This window comes from Monodon monoceros, unplaced genomic scaffold (assembly GCF_005190385.1).
Source record: "Monodon monoceros isolate NGI ecotype Baffin Bay Population unplaced genomic scaffold, NGI_Narwhal_1 Super_Scaffold_2, whole genome shotgun sequence".
NCBI lineage: Eukaryota > Metazoa > Chordata > Mammalia > Artiodactyla > Monodontidae > Monodon > Monodon monoceros.
This window is the reverse complement of record NW_021703776.1, coordinates 64,121,128-64,143,389: the sequence shown is the minus strand read 5'-3', so window position 1 is coordinate 64,143,389 and position 22,262 is coordinate 64,121,128. Positions and strand designations below refer to the sequence as shown.

General features: G+C 38.4%; 1 protein-coding gene across 3 annotated transcripts in view; it reads left to right on the top strand.

Annotated features, from left to right (window-relative positions):
• The window catches only part of KIAA0895 (KIAA0895 ortholog), a 50,173-nt gene extending 28,415 nt beyond the window's left edge, over positions 1–21,758 (top strand). For all 3 annotated transcript variants that reach the window (XM_029232894.1, XM_029232895.1, XM_029232896.1), the window contains 2 exons: positions 17,095–17,192; positions 20,486–21,758. In XM_029232894.1, the coding sequence (XP_029088727.1) occupies positions 17,095–17,192; positions 20,486–20,647 (260 nt within the window). In that variant the 3' untranslated portion in view covers positions 20,648–21,758. The remainder of the gene's footprint in view (positions 1–17,094; positions 17,193–20,485) is intronic.
• Positions 21,759–22,262: the final 504 nt, after the last annotated feature.

Below are 22,262 nucleotides of genomic sequence, written 5' to 3'. Positions count from 1 at the left end.
GACTTCACTCTCTATGACAATCTCTGGGTCCATCCATGTCTCAGCAAATGGCACTGTTTTGTTCCTTTTTATGGCTGAGTACTATTCCATTGTGTATATGTACCACATTTTCTTTATCCATTCCTGTGCTGATGGACATTTAGGTTGTTTCCATGTCCTGGCTATTGTAAATAGTGCTGCAATGAACATCAGGGTGCATGCATCCTTTCAAATAATGGTTTTCTCCAGATACATGCCTAGAAGTGGGATTGCTGGATCATATGGTAGCTCTGTTTTTAGTTTTTTAAGGAACCTCCATACTGTTCTCCCCAATGGCTGTACCAATTTACATTCCCACCAACAGTGCAGGAGAGTTCCCTTTTCTCCACACCCTCTCCAGTATTTACTGCTTATAGATTTTTTGATGATGACCATTCTGACTGGTGTGAGGTGATACCTCATTGTAGTTTTGGTTTACATTTCTCTGATAATTAGTGATGTTGAGCATCTTTTCATGTGTTTGTTGGCCATCTGTATGTCTTCCTTAGTGAAATGTCTATTTAGGTCTTCCGCCCACTTTTTGATTGGGTTGTTTGTTGTTTTTTTTTTTTGATACTGTGCTACATAAACTGTTTATAAATTTTGGAGATTAATCACTTGTCAGATCATTTGCCAATCTTTCCTTTCATTGTGTGGGTTGTCTTTCCTTTTTTTTGTGGTTTCCTCTGCTGCACAAAAGCTTTTGAGTTTCATTAGGTCCCATTTGTTTTTTTCTTTTTATTTTAAATTGGAGTATAGTTGGTTAACAATGTTGTCTTAGTTTCAGGTGTACAGCAAAGTGATTCAGTTGTACATATACATGTATGTATTGTTTCTCAAGTTCTTTTCACATTTAGGTTATTAGAGAATATTAAGCAGAGTTGTTCCCTATGCTATGCAGTAGGTCCTTCTTGGTTATCTATTTTCAATAGAATAGTGTGTATATTTCAATCCCAAACTCCCAATTTATCCCTGACCTCCATCTTTGCTCTTTGTTAACCTAAGTCTGCTTTCTAAGTCCGTGAGTCTGTTTCTGTTTTGTAAATATGTTCATTTTTATGATTATTTTTAGATTTTGCATGTAAGCAATATCAGCTGATATTTGTTTTTCCTCTGTCTGACTTACTTCACTTACTATGATAATTTCCAGGTCCATTCATGTTGCTGCTAATGGCATTATTTCATCCTTTTTAATGGCTGAGTAATATTCCATTGGACATAGGTACCACATCTTCTTTATTCACTCTTCTGTCGATGGACATGTAGTTTGCTTCCATGTCTTGGTTACTGTAAACAGTGCTGCAGTGAACACTGGGGTGCCTGTATCCTTTCAAACCAAGGGTTTTGCCAGATATGTGCCCAAGAGTGGGATTCCTGAATCATGTGGTGCTCTGGGAAACAGATTGAAAAAGATATTCCTGTGATTTATTTCACAGAGTGTTCTTCCTATATTTTCTTCTAAGAGTTTTATAACATCAGGTCTTAAATTTAGTTCTTTAATTCATTGAGTTTATTTTTGTGTATGGTGTAAAAGAATGTTCTAATTTCATTCTTTTCCTATAGCTGTCCAGTTTTCTCAACACCATTTATTGAAGAGACTGTCATTTCTCCATTGTATAGTCTTACCTTTTTTATTGTAGATCAATCGACCACAAGTGCGTGTGTTTATTTCTGGGCTTCTGTCCTGTTCCATTGATCTATATTTTTGTTTTTGTACCTGTACCATAGTGTTTTGATGATTGTAACTTTGTAGTATAGTCTAAAATCAGGGAGACTGATTCCTCCAGGTCCATCTTTTTCCCCCCCTTAAGATTACTTTGGATATTCGTGGTGTTTTGTGTTTTCATATAGATTAAAAATTTTTTTTGTTCTAGTTCTGTGAAAAATGTTATTCATAATTTGATAGGGATTGCATTGAATGTGTAGATTGCCTTGGGTAGTATAGTCATTTTGACAATATTGATTCTTCCAGTGCAAGAGCATGATATTATCCTTCCATCTGTTTGTGTCATCTTTGATTTCTTTCATCAGTGTCTAATAGTTTTCAGAGTACTGGTGTTTTGTCTCCTTAGGTAGGTTCATTTCTAGGTTTTTTTTTTTTATGCAATGGTAAATGGGATTGTTTCCTTAATTTCTTTTTGAGATCTTTCCTTGTTAGTGTATAGAAATGCAAAGGATTTGTGTTTATTGTTTCATCCTGCAATCTAACCTAGTTCACTGAACTTCAGCAGTTTTCTGGAAGCATCTTTAGGATTTTCTATGTATAGTATCATTTCTTCTGCAAACAGTGACAGTTTTATTTCTTCCTTTCCAATTTGGATTCCTGTTATTTTTTTTCTTCTCTGATTGCCGTGGCTGGGACTTCCAAAACTATGTTGTATAAAAGTAGTGAGAGTGGACATCCTTGTCTTGTTCCTGATCTTAGAGGAAATGCTTTCAGTTTTTACCACTGAGAATGATGTTGGCAGTGGGCTTGTCATATATGGCCTTTATTTTGAGGTAGGTTCCCTTTATGCCCACTCTCTGGATTGTTTTTATCATAAATGGGTGTTGAATTTCGTCAAAAGCTTTTTCTGCATCTTTTGAGATGATCATGTAGTTTTCATTCTTCAGTTTGTTGATGTGGTGTAATGCACTGATTGATTTGCAGATACTGAAAAATCCTTGCATCCCTGAGATAAATCCCAGTTGATCATGTTGTATGATTCTTTTTTATTTTAATAAATTTATTTATTTATTTTTGGCTGCACTGGGTCTTTGTTGTTGGGTCTTTGTTGCTGTGCGCAGGCTTTCTCTAGTTGCAGCATGTGGGGTCTACTCTTCGTTGCGGTGCATGGGCTCTAGGTGCGTGGGCTTCAGTAGTTGTGGCATGCAGGCTCAGTAGTTGTGGCTCGCAGGCTCTAGAGGGCAGGCTCAGTAGTTGTGGCACAAAGACTCAGTAGTTGCGGCACATGGGCTCAGTAGTTGTGGCACACGGGCTTAGTTGCTGCAAGGCATGTGGGATCTTCCCAGACCAGAGCTCAAACCCGTGTCCCCTGCATTGGCAGGCGGATTCTCAACCACTGCCCCACCAGGGAATTTCTGTGTGATTCTTTTAATGTATGTTGGATTCAGTTTCCTAGTATTTCATTGGATTTTTTGCATCTATGTTCATCAGTGATATTGGCCTGTAATTTTCTTTTTTTGTGGTATCTTTGTATGGTTTTGGTATCAGGGTGATGGTGGCCTTATAGAAGGAGTTTGGGAGTGTTCCTTCCTCTGCAGTTTGTTTTTGGAATAGTTTGAGGATAGGTGTTAACTCTTCTCTAAATGTTTGATAGAATTGACCTGTGAAGCCATCTTGCCCTGGACTTTTGTTTGTTGGGAGTTTTGTTTGTTTGTTTGTTTTTGTGGTATGTGGGCCTCACACTGTTGTGGCCTCTCCCGTTGCGGGGCACAGGCTCCGGACGCGCAGGCCCAGCGGCCGTGGCTCACGGGCCTAGCCGCTCCGTGGCATGTGGGATCTTCCCAGACCGAGGCACGAACCCGTGTCCCCTGCATCGGCAGGCGGACTCTCAACCACTGCGCCACCAGGGAAGCCCTTAAAGATTTTTTGTGTGTGTCTGTGTGTGTTGGGAGTTTTTTAATCACAGTTTCAGTTTCAGTACTTGTGATTCGTCTGTTCATATTTTGTATTTCTTCCTGGTCCGGTCTTGGGAGATTGTACCTTTCTAAGAATTTGTTCATTTCTTTCAGGTTGTCCATTTTATTGGCATGTAGTTGCTTGTAGTAGTCTCCTGTGATCCTTTGTATTTCTGTGGTGTCTGTTTTAACTTCTTTTTAATTTCTAATTTTATTGATTTGAGCTCTCTCCCTTTCTTTGTTCATGAGTTTGGATAAAGTTTTATCAATTTCCTTTATCTTTTCAAAGAACTAGGTTTTAGTTTCTTTGATCTTTTCTGTTGTTTTCTTCATCTATAATTTTTTTATGTCCACTCTGATCTTTATGGTTTCTTCCACTAACTTTGGGCTTTGTTTGTTCTTCTTTCTGTAGTTGTTTAGGTGTTAGAGTATGCTCTTTGAGATTTTCCTTGTCTCCTGAGGTAGGACTGTATTGCTATAAACTTTCCTCTTAAAACAGCTTTTGCCTGCATCCCATAGGTTTTAGATTGTTGTGTTTTTGTTTTCTTTTGTCTCTAGGATATTTTTTGATTTCCTCTTTGACTTCTTCAGTGATCCATTGGTCATTTAATAGTATACTGTTTAGCCACCACGTGTTTGTGGTTTTTACAGTGTTTTTCTTGTAGTTGATTTCTAATCTTATAGTCTTGTGGTTGGAAAAGATGCTCGATATGACTTCAGTTTTCTTCAGTTTACTGAGGCTTGCTTTGCAACCCAGCATGTGATCTATCCTGGAAAATGTTGCATGTGCACTTGGGAAGAACATGTATTCTGGTGCTTTTAAATGGAATGCTTTATATATATAAATTACATCCATCTGGTTTAATTGTCATTTAAGGCCTTTGTTTTCTTGTGGCTTTTCTGTCTGGATGATCTGTCCATTGATGCAAGTGAGGTGTTAAAGTCCCCCACTAGTATTATTTTACTGTTGATTTCTCCTTTTATGGCTGATAGTATTTGCCTTATATATTGAGGTGCTCCTATGTTGGGTGCATATGTATTTACAATTATTTTATTTTCTTGGATAGATTCCTTGATTATTATGTAGTGTTGTTCTTTGTGTCTTGAAACAGTCTTTATTTTAAAGTCTATTTGTCTGATATTAGTGTTGCTACTCCAGCTTTCTTTTCATTTCCATTTGCATGGAGTATCTTTTTCTGCTCCCTCACTTTCAGTCTGTATGTTTCCGTAGGTCTGAAGTGGGTCTCGTAGACAGCATATATATGGGTCTTGTTTTTCTATCTATTCAGCCAGTCTTTGTGTTTTGGTTGGAGCATTTAATCCATTTATGTTTAAGGTAGTTATCAATATGTGTGTTCATGTTACCATTTTCTTAATTGTTTTGGGTTTGTTTTTGTAAGCCTTTTTTCTTCCCTTCCTCTCTGTTCTCTTCTTTGTTATTTGATGACTAACGTTAGTGTTGTGTTTTTGGATTCCTTTTTCTTTCTTGTGTGTGTGTATCTATTGTCGATTTTTAGTTTGCAGTTACCAAGAGTTGTTGATGTAGCAGTTTCTATATAAAACTATTGTTTTAAGTTGCTGGTGTTTTAATTTCAAATGCATTTCCAGTATCCTGCATTTGTACTCTCCTCTTCTCACAGTTGCTTGTTTTGATATCATGTTTGTGTGTGGATGATTTAATACCTTTACTCTATGCTTTCCTTTCCTGCTGAGCTTTTAGGGGTTTTTTTGTTTGTTTCTAGTTTTGGTCTTATCTTTTCTGCCTAAATAAGTTCCTTTAGCATTTGTTGCAAAGCTGGTCTGGTGGTGCTGAATTCTCTTAGCTTTTGGTTGGTTGTAAAGCTTTTTTTTTTTTTGGTTACATTGGGTCTTCATTGCTGCACGCGGGCTTTCTCTAGTTGGGGCCAGCGGGGGCTACTCTTCATTGCGGTGTGTGGGCTTCTCATTGCGGTGCCTTCTCTTGTTGTGGAGCATGGGCTCTAGGTGCCTGGGCTTCAGTAGTTGCAGCACACAGGCTCAGTAGTTGCAGCATGCGGGCCCTAGAGCACACGACCTTCAGTAGTTGAGGCATGTGAGCTCAGCAGTTGCAGCACATGGGCTCTAGGGCACATGGGCTTCAGTAGTTGTGGCATGTGGGCTTAATTGCTCCATGGCATGTGGGATCTTCTTAGACCAGTTATCGAACCAGTGTCCCTGCATTGGCAGGCAGATTCTTAATCACTGCACCACCAGGGAAATCCCATCTGTAAAGCTTTTGATTTCTCTTTGGAATCTGAATGAGAGCCTTGCTGGTTGGAGTATTCTTGGTTGTAGGGTCTTCCCTTTTTTCACTTTAAATATATCATGCCACTTCCTTATCACCTGCACAGTTTCTGCTGAGAAATCAGCTGATAACTTTATGGGGCTCCCTTGTATGTTATTTCTTGCTTTTCTCTTGCTCCTTTTAATATTTTTTCTTTAAATTTAATTTTTGTTAGTTTAATTAATATGTGTCTTGGTGTGTTTTTCCTAGGGTTTATCCTGTATGGGACTCTGCGCTTCCTGGAATTGGGTGGCTATTTCCTTTTCCATGTTAGGGAAGTCTTCAACTATAATCTCTTCAAATGTTTTCTCAGACCCTTTCTTTTTCTCTTCTTTTTCTTGGACACCTATAACCCAAATGTTGGTGCATTATTGTTGTCCTGGAGGTCTCTGAGACTGTTGTCAATTCTTTCATTCTTTTTTCTTTATTCTGCTCCTCAGCAGTTACTTCTACCATTCTATGTTCTAGCTCACTTACTTGCTTTTCTGCCTCAGTTATTCTATTGATTCCTTTCCGTGTATTTTTCATTTCAGTTATTGTGTTGTTCATCACTGTTTCTTTGTTCTGTAGTTCTTCTAGGTCTTTGTTAAACATTTCTTCTGTTTTCTCAGTCCATGCCTCCATTCTGTTTCCGAGACCTTGGATAATCTTTACTATCATTACTCTGAATTCTTTTTCAGGTAGGTTGCTTATTTCCTTTTCATTTATTTGGTCTTGTAGGATTGTTGTCTTTTTTTTTTTTTTGAATTTTTTTTTGAATTTTATTTTTTTTTTACACAGCAGGTTCTTATTAGTCATCAGTTTTATACACATCAATGTATACATGTCAATCCCAATCGCCCAATTCATCACACCACCAACACCACCCCCACTCTGCTTTCCCCCCTTGGTGTCCATACGTTTGTTCTCTACATCTGTGTCTCAATTTCTGCCCTGCAAACCGGTTCATCTGTACGATTTTTCTAGTTTCCACATATATGCGTTAATATACGATATTTGTTTTTCTCTTTCTGACTTCCTTCACTCTGTATGACAGTCTCTAGATCCATCCACCTCTCAACAAATAACCCAATTTCGTTCCTTTTTATGGCTGAGTAATATTCCATTGTATATATGTACCACATCTTCTTTATCCATTCGTCTGTCGATGTGCATTTATGTTGCTTCCATGACCTGGCTATTGTAAATAGTGCTGCAGTGAACATTGGGGTGCATGTGTCTATTTGAATTATGGTTTTCTCTGGGTATATGCCCAGTAGTGGTATTGCTGGATCATATGGTAATTCTGTGTTTAGTTTTTAAAGAAACCTCCATACTGTTCTTCGTAGTGGCTGTATCAATTTACATTCCCAGCAACAGTGCTAGAGGGTTCCCTTTTCTCCACAGTCTCTCCAGCATTTGTTGTTTGTAGATTTTCTCATGATGCCCATTCTAACTGGTGTGAGGTGATACCTCATTGTAGTTTTGATTTGCATTTCTCTAATAATTAGTGATCTTGAGCAGTTTTCATGTGCTTCTTTGCCATCTGAATGTCTTCTTTGGAGAAATGTCTATTTAGGGCTTCTGCCCATTTTTGGATTGGGTTGTTTGTTTTTTTAATATTAAGCTGCATGAGTTGTTTATATATTTTGGAGATTAATCCTTTGTCAGTTGCTTCATTTGCAAATATTTTCTCCCATTCTAGGGTTGTCTTTTTGTCTTGTTTATGGTTTCCTTTGCTGTGCAACTGCTTTGAAGTTTCGTTAGGTCCGGTTTGTTTATTTTTGTTTTTATTTCCATTTCTCTAGGAAGTGGATCAAAAAAGATCTTGCTGTGATTTATGTCAAAGAGTGTTCTTCCTATGTTTTCCCCTAAGAGTTTTATAGTGTCCGGTCTTCCATTTAGTTCTTGAATCCATTTTGAGTATTTTTCTGTATGGTGTTAGCGAGTGTTCTAATTTCATTCTTTTACATGTAGCTGTCCAGTTTTCCCAGCACCACTTATTGAAAAGGCTGTCTTTTCTCCATTGTATATCCTTGCTTCCTTTGACATAGATTAGTTGACCATAGGTCCGTGGGTTATCTCTGGGCTTTCAATCTTGTTCCATTGATCTATGTTTCTGTTTTTGTGCCAGTACCATATTGTCTTGCTTACTGTAGCTTTGTAGTATAGTCTGAAGTCAGGGAGTCTGATTCCTCCAGCTCCGTTTTCTTCCCTCAAGACTGCTTTGGCTATTCAGGGTCTTTTGTGTCTCCATACAAATTTTAAGATTTTTTGTTTTAGTTCCGTAAAACATGCCATTGGTAATTTGATAGGGATTGCATTGAATCTATAGATTGCTTTGGGTAGTAGAGTCATTTTCACAATGTTGATTCTTCCAGTCCATGAACATGGTATATCTCTTCATCTGTTGGTATCATCTTTAATTTCTTTCATCAGTGTCTTATAGTTTTCTGCATACAGGTCTTTTGTCTCCCTAGGTAGGTTTATTCCTAGGTATTTTATTCTTTTTGCTGCAATGGTAAATGGGAGTGTTTCCTTAATTTCTCTTTCAGATTTTGCATCATTAGTGTATAGGAAAGCAAGAGATTTCTGTGCATTACTTTTGTATCCTTCAACTTTACCAAATTCATTGATTAGCTCTAGTAGTTTTCTGGTGGTATCTTTAGGATTCTCTATGTATAGTATCATGTCATCTGCAAACAGTGACAATTTTACTTCTTCTTTTCCAATTTGTATTCCTTTTATTTCTTTTTCTTCTCCGATTGCCGTGGCTAGGACTTCCAAAACTATGTTGAATAATAGTGCTGAGAGTAGACATCCTTGTCTTGTTCCTGATCTTAGAGGAAATGCTCTCAGTTTTTTACCATTGAGAATGATGTTGGCTGTGGGTTGGTCATATATGGCCTTTATTATGTTGATTGAGGTAGGTTCCCTCTATGCCCACTTTATGGAGAGTTTTTATCATAAATGGGTGTTGAATTTTGTCAAAAGCTTTTTCTGCATCTGTTGAGATGATCATATAGTTTTTCTTCTTCAATTTGTTAATATGGTATATCACATTTATTGATTTGCATATACTGAAGAATCCTTGCATCCCTGGGATAAATCCAACTTGATCATGGTGTATGATCCTTTTAATTTGTTGTTGGATTCTGTTTGGTAGTATTTTGTGGAGGATTTTTGAATCTATATTCATCAGTGATATTAGTCTGTAATTTTCTTTTTTTTTAGTATCTTTGGTTTTGATATCAGGGTGATGGTGGCCTCATACAATGAGTTTGGGAGTGTTCCTTCCTCTGCAATTTTTTGGAAGAGTTTGAGAAGGATGGGTGTTAGCTCTTCTCTAAATGTTTGATAGAATTCACCTGTGAAGCCATCTGGTCCTGGACTTTTGTTTGTTGGAAGATTTTTGATCACAGTTTCAATTTCATTACTTGTGATTGGTCTGTTCATATTTTCTACTTCTTCCTGGTTCAGTCTTGGAAGCTTATACCTTTCTAAAAATTTGTCCATTTCTTCCAGGTTATCCGTTTTATTGGCATACGGTTGCTTGTAGTAGTCTCTTAGGATGCTTTGTATTTCTGCGGTGTCTGTTGTAACTTCTCCTTTTTCATTACTAATTTTATTGAGTCCTCTCCCTCTTTTTCTTGATGAGCCTGGCTAATGGTTTATCAATTAGTCTGACTTTGGTTTATTTTCTCAAAGAACCAGCTTTTAGTTTTATTGATCTTTGCTATTGTTTTCTTTGTTTCTATTTTATTTATTTCTGCTCTGATCATTATGATTTCTTCTGCTAACTTTGGGTTTTGTTTGTTCTTCCTTCTCTAGTTCTTTTAGGTGTAAGGTTAGATTGTTAATTTGAGGTTTTTCTTATTTCTTATGGTAGGCTTGCATAGTTATAAACTTCCCTCTTAGAACTGCTTTTGCTGCATCCCATAGGTTTTGGATCGTCGTGTTTTCATTGTCATTTGTCTCTAGGTATTTTTTGATTTCCTCTTTGATTTCTTCAGTGATCTCTTGGTTATTTAGTAACATATTGTTTAGCCTCCATGTTTTTGTGTTTTTTCTGTTTTTTTCTCTGTAATTCATTTCTAATCTCATAGCATTGTGGTCAGAAAAGATACTTGATATGCTTTCAATTTTCTTAAATTTACTGAGGTTTGATTTGTGATCCAAGATGTGATCTATCCTGGAGAATGTTCCGTGCACACTTGAGAAGAAAGTGTAATCTGCTGTTTTTGGATGGAATGTCCTATAAATATCAGTTAACTCTATCTGGTCTGTTGTGTCATTTAAAGCTTCTATTTCCTTATTTATTTTCATTTTGGATGCTCTGTCCATTGATGTAAATGAAGTGTTCAAGTCCCCCACTGTTATTGTGTTATTGTCAGTTTCCTCTTTTATAGCTGTTAGCAGTTGCCTTATGTATTGAGGTGCTCCTATGTTTGGTGCATGTATATTTATAATTGTTATATCTTCTTCCTGGATTGATCCCTTGATCATTATGTAGTGTTCTTCCTTGTCTCTTGTAATGTTCTTTATTTTAAAGTCTATTTTATCTTTAAGTGAGATAAGTGATATCAGTATTGCTACTCCAGCTTTCTTTTGATTTCCATTTGCAGGGAATATCTTTTTTCATCCCCTCACTTTCAGTCTGTATGTGTCCTTAGGTCTGAAGTGGGTCTGTTGCAGACAGCATATATATGGTTCTTGTCTTTCTATCCATCCAGCAAGCCTGTGTCTTTTGGTTGGACCATTTAATCCATTCACATTTAAAGTAATTATCTATATGTATGTTCTTATGACCATTTTCTTAATTGTTTTGGGTTTGTTTTTCTAGGTCCTTTTCTTCTCTTGTGTTTCCCACTTAGAGAAGTTCCTTTAGCATTTGTTGTAGAACTGGTTTGGTGGTGCTGAATTCTCTTAGCTTTTGCTTGTCTGTAAAGCTTTTGATTTCTCCATCGAATCTGAATGAGATCCTTGCCAGGTAAAGTAATCTTGGTTGTAGTTTCTTCCCTTTCATTACTTTAAGTATATCATGCCACTTCCTTCTGGCTTGTAGAGTTTCTGCTGAGAAATGAGCTGTTAACCTTATGGGAGTTCCCTTGTATGTTATTTGTCAATTTTCCCTTCTGCTTTCAATAATTTTTGTTTGTCTTTAATTTTTTCCAATTTGATTACTATGTGTCTTGGTGTGTTTCTCCTTGGGTTTCTCCTGTATGGGACTCTCTGTGCTTTCTGGACTTGGGTGGCTATTTCCTTTCCCATGTTAGGGAAGTTTTCGACTATAAAATCTTCAAATATTTTCTCTGGTCCTTTCTCTCTTTTCCTTCTGGGACCCCTATAATGTGAATGTTGTTGCATTTAATGTTGTCCCAGAGGTCTTCATTTCTTTTCTTTATTCTCTTCTGCAACAGTGAATTCCACCATTCTGTCTTCCAGGTCACTTATCCGTTCTTCTGCCTCAGTTATTCTGCTGTTGATTCTTGTTAGTGTAGTCTTCATTTCAGTTATTGTATCGTTCATCTCTGTTTGTTTGTTCTTTAATTCTTCTAGGTCTTTGTTAAACATTTCTTGCATGTTCTTGATCTTTACCTCCACTCTTTTTCCAAGGTCCTGGATCATCTTCACTTTCATTCTGGAAGCTTCTTTTTCTGGAAGTTTGCCTATCTCCACTTCATTTAGTAGGTTTTCTGGGGTTTTATCTTGTTCCTTCATCTGATACATAACTCTCTGCCTTTTTATCTTGTCTGTCTTTCTGTGAATGTGGTTTTTGTTCCACAGGATGCAGGATTGTAGTTCTTCTTGCTTCTGCTGTCTGCCCTCTCGGTCCTGTAGGTTTTTACCTTGGTCCTTCGTCTGTAACATATTTTTTTGTTGCCTCATTTTTTTTGATGCGTAGGGCTGTATTCCTGTCTTACTGGTTGTTTGGCCTGATATGTGCAGCACTGGAAGTTGAAGGCAGTTGGGTAGAGCTGTGTCTTGGTGCCGAGATGAGGACCTCTGCAAGACCTCACTCCAGTTATTATTCCCTGGTGTCTGAGGTTCTCTGTTAGTACAGCAGCTTGGACTCAGTGCTCCCACCACAGGAGCTCAGGCCCAACCCCCAGCCTGGGAACCAGTATATCCCACAAGCTGCTCGGTTTGGCACAAGAAAAGAAAGGGAAAGAAACGGAGCAGTAGAATAACAGGATAAAAAGTAAAATACAGTTAGTAAAATAAAAAGTATATCAGGAATAATTAAAATATAAGTGAAACAACTGCAACAAGGTAAAACAGCACCCCAATAAAAAACAGAAAAAGAAAGCTGGGGGCACAAGCCAAAAGTTGCAGAACAATAACAAGGTATAAAGAATAAAATAAAATTAGAAAAATATCTATATAGATGAAAGAACAACAAGGTAAAGCCAAACCACAACCCAAAAAAAAAGGCTAGAAAAGGCCTTGGCTGTGGGGGGCAGTGTGGGGTGGTGGGGCTTAGGCTCAGGACCTGCTCAGCCGCGAAAGGCAGCACATCTGGAGGGGGGCCTTGGAGTGTGGGTTCAGAGGTAAGGTCATGGTTGGGGGCGTGGAGGCAGGGTGTAGGCCCAGCGCAGTTGGAGGGTGTCTTGGAGGGCAGAGGATGAGGCCTGGGAACCTCACTTGGGCCTCCCTGGGACCCTAGTGGGCAGGGGAAATGCTGACCCTGTTCCCTTCTGATAATCCACTCTCCCAAGTGTCTCCCCCGTCCCTGTTGATCCCCTAACCATGGGTGGGCCCCTCTGGGCATGGGAACCCCTTGCCTCCCCCAGCCACCCCACAGGGGCACTGGTCTGTCTCGCCTCCACTTATCCTCCCCCCTTCCTCCTCCCCATGTCCTACCCAGTTGCTCATGGGTTCTTCCCATCCCCTTAGGTGTCCGTGGTCCCCTACCAGTGCCTGGCAGTTGCCCTAGTTATGCAGAGATGCAAACTCCACATCCTCCTAGTCCACCATCTTGACTTCACCCCACAGTCTTTATTTTAAAGTCTGTTTAGTCTCATATGAGTATTGTTATTCCAGCTTTCTTTTGATTTCCATTTGTATGGAATACCTTTTTCCATTCTCTCACTTTCAGTCTGTGTGTGTCTCTAGATCTGAAGTGAGTCTTCTGTAGGAGCGTATATATGGTTCTTGTTTTTGTATCCACTCAGCCCCTCTATCTTTTGGTTGGAGCATTTAGTCCATTTACATTTAAGGTAATTATTGAGATGTATGTTCTTACTGCCATTTTGTTAATTGTTTGGGGTTTGTTTTTATAGGTCTTTTCCCCCCTTCTTTTGTTCTCATCTCCTGTGATTTGATAACTATCTTTAGTGTTATGTTTGGATTCTTTTTTCTTTTTTTGTGTGTATATCTATTATAGGTGTTTGTTTTGAGGTTACCGTGAGCTTTTTATGTAGCAGTCTGTGTGTGTGTGTGTGTGTGTGTGTATGTATGATTTAAGTTGCTGAGCTCTTAATTTCAAATGCATTTTAAAAATCTTACATTTGTACTCTCCTTCCTTCATGATTGCTGTTTTTCATATCATATTTTACATCTAATTGTTTTGTGTATCCCTTAACTGCTCATTGTGGTTATAGATTATTTTATTACTTTTGTCTTTTTACCACCCTACTAGCTTTGTGTGTGGATGATTTCCTACATTTTCTGTATGTTTGCCTTTGTTGATCATTTTGATTTTATAATTTTCTTGTTTTTAGTTGTGGCATTTTTCATCAGGAGAAGTTCCTTTAACATTGGTTGTAAAGTTGGTTTGATGGTGCTGGACTCTTAGCTTTTGCTTATCTGTAAAGCTTTTGATCTCTCCATCAAATCTGAATGAGAGCCTTCCTGGGTAGATTATTCTTGGTGGTAGCTTTTTCCCTTTCATCACTTTAAATATATCTTTCTACTCCATTCTGGCTGGCCTTCAGTTTCTGCTGAAAAATCAGCCAATAACTTAATGGGAATTCTGTTGTATGTTATTTGTTGCTTTTTCCTTGCTGCTTTTAATATTCTCTTTATATTTAATGTTTGTTATTTTAATTACAGTGTGTCTTGGTTTCTCTTTGGGTTAATCCTGTATGGGACTCTGTACTTTCTGGCCTTGAGTGACAGTTCCTTTCCCAGATTAGGGAAGTTTTCACCTGTTATGTTTTCAGTCTCTCTCTCTCGTCCTTGTGGGACCCCTACAGTGTGAATATTAGTGTGCTTGATATTGTCCTACAGGGCTCTTAAACTGTACTAATTTCTTTTCATTCTTTTTTCTTTTCAGTAGCAGTGCTTTCCGTTACTCTATCTTCAGCTCACTGATCTGTTCCTCTGTATCATTTAGTCTAATGTTGATTCCTTCCAGTGTATTTTTCATTTCAGTTATATTCTACATCTCTGGTTGGTTGGTCTTTATATTTTCTAACTCTTTGTTAAAAACTTCTGACTTCTTGCTCTGTACGTCCATTCTTTTCCCAAGTTCTTTCATCATCTTTACAGTCATTACTCTGAACTCTTGCCTATCTCCACTTCACTTAGTTGTTCTTCTGGGGTTTTATCTTGTTTCCTCGTCTGGAACATGTTTCTTTGTGGCCTCATTTTATCTAAGTTGCTATTTCTATTTTTATGTATGTGGTAGGTTAGTTATGTTTCTGTACCTTGAAGAAGTAGTCTCCTGTAGGAGATGTCTTATGCATCCCACTGTGCACTCCCCTCTCGTCACCCATGCTATATGCTCTATAGTTTCCCCCTAAGAGGGCTGCATTGGTCCTTCAGTTTTGGTGAGCTATGTGGGTGGTCTGGTAGGCTTGGTTGGCCCCTAGCCCAGTTGGTTGCCAGGCACCTGCCTTGTGCAGATGCTGCTGGTTAGTGGGACCTGGTCACAAGGTAGCAGATTACAAAACATCAGGGTCCCCAGGCCTAGTGCTGGCTCACTGGTGGACAGAATCAGGGTCCATAAGACTCCAGGGCTGTTGCCCTACCACTGGTGGGTGAAGCCAGGTTCCGGGGTTAGTGTTGGACTAGTGGCAGGCAGAGCTGGGTCCCAGAGTCTGACAACAGGGCCCAGGAATTTCAGAGCTGTCGTCAGATTGCTGAGCAGGAGGTGGAGGGATCCTGACACAGTTGGGTATGGGGTCCGAGGTGTCCCAAAGCTTGTGTTGGCCTGCTGGTAGACAGAGCTAGGGCTTGGGTGAATCCTGGGGCTGGTGTCTGCCCGCTGGTGGGCAGCATCAGGATACAGGAGATCCTGGGGCTCTGTCAGGCCCACTGGTGGATAAAGCTGGGTCATGGGGATAGTGCAGGCCCATTGGCTAGCTGAGCCATGTCCTGGGGCCTCTGGCTTCAGGGCCTACATTCTCAGAACTGGTTTTGGACCATTGGTGGGTTGGCTGTTTCCTGACACAGCTGGCTATGGGGCCTGGGGTGTCCCAAAGGTTGTGTTGGCCCACTGGTAAGTGCGGCCTGATCCTGGGGTAATGTCTAAGGGGCCCAAGTTGTCTCAGAGCTTTTATTGTCCCCCTGGTGGTTGGGGCTGAGGACCAGCAAGTCCTGGGACTGCTGCCAACTGCTGGTGGCTGGGCTGGGTCCTGGCATAGCATGCCGTGGTGGTTCTGGGGCTGGTGTCTGTCTACTGGTAGGTGGGGTTATATTTCCACCCAGCTAATTGCTTGATCTGAGGTGATCCAGTACTTGTGCCTATAGGCTGGTGAGTGGGTATAGGGCTGGGGCTGGGTCCCATGCCTAGTAAGCTAGAGGGAGGATTCCAAAATGGTGCTTTGCAGCGCCCGTTTCAATGTGGTAGAATTAACTCCCAGAAATGGTTGCCACCAGTGCCTGTGTCCCCAGGGGAGCTCCATTTGCCTCCTGCCTCTCTGGGAGACTCTTCAAGATCACCAGTAGGTCTGACCCAGGCTCTGTTCAAATTACTGCTGCTTCCCTGTGTCCCAGAGCATGTGAAATTTTGTGTGCACCCTTTAAGAGTGGGGTCTTTCTTTTCCACAGCCCTCTGGGTCTCCCAAAAGTAAGTTCCTCTGACCTTCAAAACCAAACATTCTGGGGTCTCGTCTTCCCAGCACAGGACCCCTGGGCTGGGGAGCTTGATGTGGGTCTCTTACCTCTTGCTCCTTCTGGAGAACCTCTATACTTACAATTATCTTCCCATTTGTAGGTCTCTCACCTCAGGATCTGGGTCTTGACTATACTGCAGTTTCTCCCCTCCTACCCATCTAGTTGTGGTTCCTTCTTTATATCTTTAGTTATAGAAATCTTTTCTGGTAGGTTCCAGTCTTTCTCACTCGCAGTTGCTCTGTAAATAATTGTAATTTTGGTGTGTGCCCGTGAGAGGAGGTGAGCTCAGGGCCCTCTTAGTCCACCGTCTTGGGAACTCATCAACAATAATTTCTTATTGTATGACTCTCCATTTGGTAGAATTCTAGTCCATTTAATTCTAGAGCAAAATTTTTTTAAATTTACATAAGTTATGTCATGATGGGAGAAAGGGTTTCTTTGTAAAAAGAATACCATTTTTTATCTAAGCACAGATCTCATGAGCTATTCCTAATTTTCCTGTCTATTGCATATTTTTTCATATGCTTTAAAATCCAGTTCTAATTCTCATTTTTATAGGGAGGAATAGTATCAAAATCACCTACAGTTAACTTAATTGGGGTAAAGGGTATTACTTCTTATAAAAAACCCAGGAATTTCTGAAATCCCATGTCTCCACATTGGCCCCTTTTGAAACTTAACTACTCTACAACTATCCTCTCCCAGCCCTCCCCACCCAAATGCCTTCAGTCAATCATGGAAGTTAAGCTTATGATCAAATGGTAGAGGTGAGGATGGGATAATTTTTTTTAACATCTTTATTGGAATATAATTGCTTTACAATGTTGTGTTAGTTTCTGCTCTGTGTTGCTTTAGGGAAAAATGCTGTTTTAATTATGGGGAGTGGGGAGCCAGGGAGAAGGAATTCTTAAAGGGAAGCTACTAGGCTGTAGTTACTGTGGTACTTCTCAACACCTTACATTTTATGTTATGATTATAGTTAAATTTCTAATTTGCCCTATTTATTTTTTAAGTACAGGACTGACTCCTACAATAAAGTGAATGGGCTGGTATTTAGTTACTTAATAATTTTTTTAAACATCAGAAAGTAAACACTGTTCTGGTTCCTCCAGGGTGTTTCAGTAAAGACCAGGTATACTTGGATGGTATCCTGCAAATCCTCCGATATAGAGAGACCATTGACTTTCATCTACTTACGGCCCTGGGGAAGGTGAGTGAAACCAATGGCACAGAGTCTGCAAACGTACCAGGTCAACACTTCCTCCAGCTCATTTCATGATTAAATAAGACTCAAGTTGAAACTGTTTTTATTTTATTGTTGGAGTAGTTTTCCTTTATGTGATAACAGGAGGGAAGAAATGAGGTTCTGTCACAGAACCAAATTACAATATTCCTTTGTGGACAATAAGAGATAAAGAAGGGAATAGGAAATTTGGGAATATATTATTAGTTTTTATATGCATATTTTCCTAAAGTATTTTAAAGTAAGCTGCAGGTATAACTCTACTCCCCTTCATACTTCAGTATGTAGCTCCCAAGAATAAGGATATTCTGACGTGACCATATGTTTTCTAAAGAAATTTATCATTGATTCCATATAATATCTAAAAAAAAGTCTATTTTATATTCCCCAGATCATCTCCAAAATGTCCTTTGTAGCTCTTTTTCATGACCCAGGATCCAGTCAAGATTTATGCCTTGCATTCGCTTATCATCTTTAATCTCTTAATTTATAACAGTCCCCCTCACCGTAGTCTTTTTTTATGACATTTTTAAGAATCCAAGAAAATTTCCTTGAGAATTCCTAGAATCTGGACTATCAGATTGTTTCCTTGTAATTAGCTTTAGGTTAAACGTTTTTGCCAAGAATACTAAAGTGAGTCATGCATTTTTCAGTGCATCACATTAGAGAGATATTTTGTCCCAGTATTGGTGATACTGTGTATAATCACCTGGGTTAGTTACTGCCAGATCTCTCCATTATAATGGTACCTTTCCTCCATTAATAAGTAATTTGTGGGATGATACCTTCAAATGTACCATTGTCTAATAGCCTTTCCAGAAATGATTTTAACATCAATTGATGATTTTTGCCCAAATCAGTTACTACACTGGTGGTAGCAAAATAGAGATCTTTGAATTCTGTTACATTTCCCTCCACTTTTTTATTCAGCTCTTCCAATGGCTACTCCTGTGGTTTTTAAAACATGTCTACATGTTTTTAAGCTAAGTAAAATATTCTGGGCTCACCTTACACTTTTCCTACCCAAATCTGAGATTAGATGTTTCTCTAAGGAAGTCTTGATTCTTTTTAGTGGGAAATGGTATTTAGAAAACAAGACTTGAGCACGAGGTGTGCACATCACTACTCGAGTGCTGATGCTTCTAGACCTTGTCAATGAGCATATCATATATTTGTTTTAAATCATAAGGGCATTCCCCATTCCATATATGTATCTCTTTTCTTAAAATGAGAACCTTATTTCCCAACATCAGTATATTTACTCATTCTCTCCTTATAATAAACTTAGAGTGGTTTAAGATAAATTACAAAACCATGCCAATGTCAACACCAAACCTATTTCCTATAACCTATTACATTAGTGATAATACTCAATTTTAACTGAAATATAAGTAAAACTTAATATGAACATGATTTATTTAAAGCCTTCCTACTGAATCAGGAAGAGTGTTGATCAGAAGATAATAGTTCTTAAAGCCAGCTATGTTTTGGAATTTAAAAGTTGAAAGATAAGTTTAGGGGTGAAACTTTAAGTTCTATAAATTAATATAATATTTATGAAAGACTGGCTTCTTACTCAAGTGAATGAAAGAGATGTGAAATTTTTAAAAATACTTAAATTCTCTTGCTTTTATTTTGATATTTTTAACACAAAACATTATTTTATTTCTCCAATTAAATAGAAAAAGGAATTTAATGTATAATTGTGCTGATTTTCCTAACTTAATAATTTAGAATGTATTTACATTCTAATTATTTTCTTATTTATTTACTTATTTATTTACTTATTTATTTATTTTGGCTGCACTGGGTCTTAGTTGCAGCACGTGGGATCTTCATTGTGGCATGTGGGCTTCTTAGTTGCAGCATGCATGCAGGATCTAGTTCCCCAACCAGGGATCGAACCTGGGCTTCCTGCATTGGGAGCATGGAGTCTTACCCACTGGAGCACCAGAGAAGTCCCAATTCTTATATTTAGATTTAGGCAGGAGATTTGTTTAGGTTCAGTCTTTCACACACATATATTAAGTTTAGTTGTTCAATTTCTAGACAAACTGTAGATCCAAGATAGATTGTTAAATCAAATACTGACTAGATTTTTAAAAATATAGTCATGGTCATTTCTCCAAAGAAGATATACAGACTGCCAACAAACACATGAAAGAATGCTCAACATCACTAATCATTAGAGAAATGCAAATCAAAACTACAATGAGATATCATCTCACACCAGTCAGAATGGCCATCATCCAAAAATCTAGAAACAATAAATGCTGGAGAGGGTGTGGAGAAAAGGGAACCCTCTTGCACTGTTGGTGGTAATGTAAATTGATACAGCCACTATGGAGAACAGTACAGAGGTCCCTTATAAAACTACAAATAGGACTACCCTATGACCCAGCAATCCCACTACTGGGCATATACCCTGAGAAAACCATAATTCATCAAGAGTCAGGTACCACAATGTTCATTTCAGCACTATTTACAATAGCCAGGACATGGAAGCAACCTAAGTGTCCATCATCGGATGAATGGATAAAGAAGATATGGCACATATATACAATGGAATATTACTCAGCCATAAAAAGAAACGAAATTGAGCTATTTGTAATGAGGTGGATAGACCTAGAGTCTGTCATACAGAGTGAAGTAAGTCAGAAAAAGACAAATACCGAATGCTAACACATATATATGGAATTTAAGAAAAAAAATGTCATGAAGAACCTAGGGGTAAGACAGGAATAAAGACACAGACCTACTAGAGAATGGACTTGAGGATATGGGGAAGGGTAAGCTGTGACAAAGCGAGAGAGAGGCATGGACATATATACACTACCAAACGTAAGGTAGATAGCTAGTGGGAAGCAGCCGCATAGCACAGGGAGATCAGCTCGGTGCTTTGTGACCACCTGGAGGGGTGGGAGAGGGAGGGTGGGAGGGAGGGAGACGCAAGAGGGAAGAGATATGGGAAAATATGTATATATATAACTGATTCATTTTGTTGTAAAGCAGAAACTAACACCATTGTAAAGCAATTATACTCCAATAAAGATGTTAAAATATATATATATAGTCATGGTATGAAGGGGCAGATAAATACGTTCTTATTTAACACAGTAAATTTTGTCATTTTCCAGGTATCAGGGAGTAATTTCAGAAACAGTCTACATAAAGTTTCACTTAAGACCAAAGGAAGAAGTTGCTCTTCAAAATTTAACTGGTAGTCACATTTAAAAAGTAACCCATCTTCCTTTTTTCAGGTCTCTTATGAAGATGTGGATCGCTTAAAAGGATTGGCAGTTACTGAAAACATGAGGGTCCCTCACTTTCTGCAGGACCATGGCCGATATATGGAACACTTAGAGAAGATCATGGAAGTGAATGAACTGACTGACAGGGAACTGAAAGATCTTATATATTAATTAGCATTCTTGCAAACATAGCTAAGTTATACCTCCATGTATATTACCAATTAGGTGCAGTTAGCACCAGCAGATTTATAAAAGAAGAATGACTGTTTACATGAGTTTTCTGAAGAATGGTCTGCAGTATTCAGCTGAATATTTAGGTTAAGAACAAACTTTAAACTGTTTCCCTAAAATGTTTCTATAGGCTACAGGGGAAAGTTACTCCTGTTTTCATCTGAATCTCAACAGAGTCAGATGAAAATACTGCTGATGGGTGTTTTTTAGGAATCTTGGTCAAATTGAGTGATAAACTTCTGCCTGAGAACCAAGACCAGCTCTTACTAGAGATGGAATTCCTGTGTTGTTCAAACTTCAAGGTAATATTTTATTTAATAAATAATGGTAATTATTCTCCTTTGAAAAATTAGTCTGTGTTATGCTCCCAAAAGCTAGAAAATAAGAAATTTAAGATTTCTTATTTTCTTATATGTTAAGTAATGTTAAAGGGAGGGGAAAAGCAATTTGAAAAGTTTTCATAGTTCTTTATTTTACACATTATTGTTTCACCTTATTAGCTTATAGGAACTAAAGTAGAAGATTACCATATTTTGTCCAGTTATCCCTTAACTAAATTTGGTTTTCATCTGCTGAAACATACTGGACACCTTCAAAATTTTAACCAAGTTTTAGGGTCTTTGCTTCCCAAGTCTCAGAGGTCTCTCTACATAAATCAAAATAGTTGGGGAAGAGAGAAGCTACTTACCTTTTTTATTAAATGGAGCAATGAGCAGGGGATATATCATGTAGGAGCTGGATGTTGACTGGGTAGCATCTACAGTAAGCTTGACTATATACTCTGAGAAACAGAATTTCTAGGCATTGTCATTTGATAAACTGGCTTTGTGATACTGGCTCAGTATTTTATCAAAATCTTTGACTTCATCAAGCCAATAATGACATAGTTTGAATTTCAAGAATATGAGTTCTGTTTTACTACATTTCTCCTGCTAAAAGCTTATATCTAGAGCTTTGTAATTTATCAATTTCAATATATACTTGGATAGGTATAATAGGTATACTTGGGATCAAGTAGTTTATCAAACTTAATCAGAAAGAATACTGCTGTAAACACCCCATTCAAAATTGCTACTGTAATTTCTACCCAAAGTCTATCTGAGAGTTTATCTTTACCTCAATTCAGACTTAAATATGGTGCTAACACTGGTAGATGTATACTGCAAAGTCTGGTTCACATTCATATTTTAGAAACTCTTTTGCAGACAAGGTTATGGGATTTTTCTCTTTCACATATCTGGAAGGGCGCCTCAAAGAATGATATACTTCAACAAACCTCCAACAAACATGATATACTCTAATTGGCACCTGGTAGTTCTTGCAAAGCCACGCATTTCACCTTTGGCAGTAGCAGGCAAGGCCCTTTAGAGTACCGAAGGTGCCCATACCTGTGTCATGCTGGCTGGAGTGTGACCTGCACTGGGGGCACAGTGCACCAACACTAACCAGACACCAGAAGACCACTCTTGTCCTCTCAAGCATTATTTCTTTGTAGCAGAGTCATCCAGTTTTAGCTTTGTGTAGTGTTTTCTGACTTCATCTTCAGACTTATCAA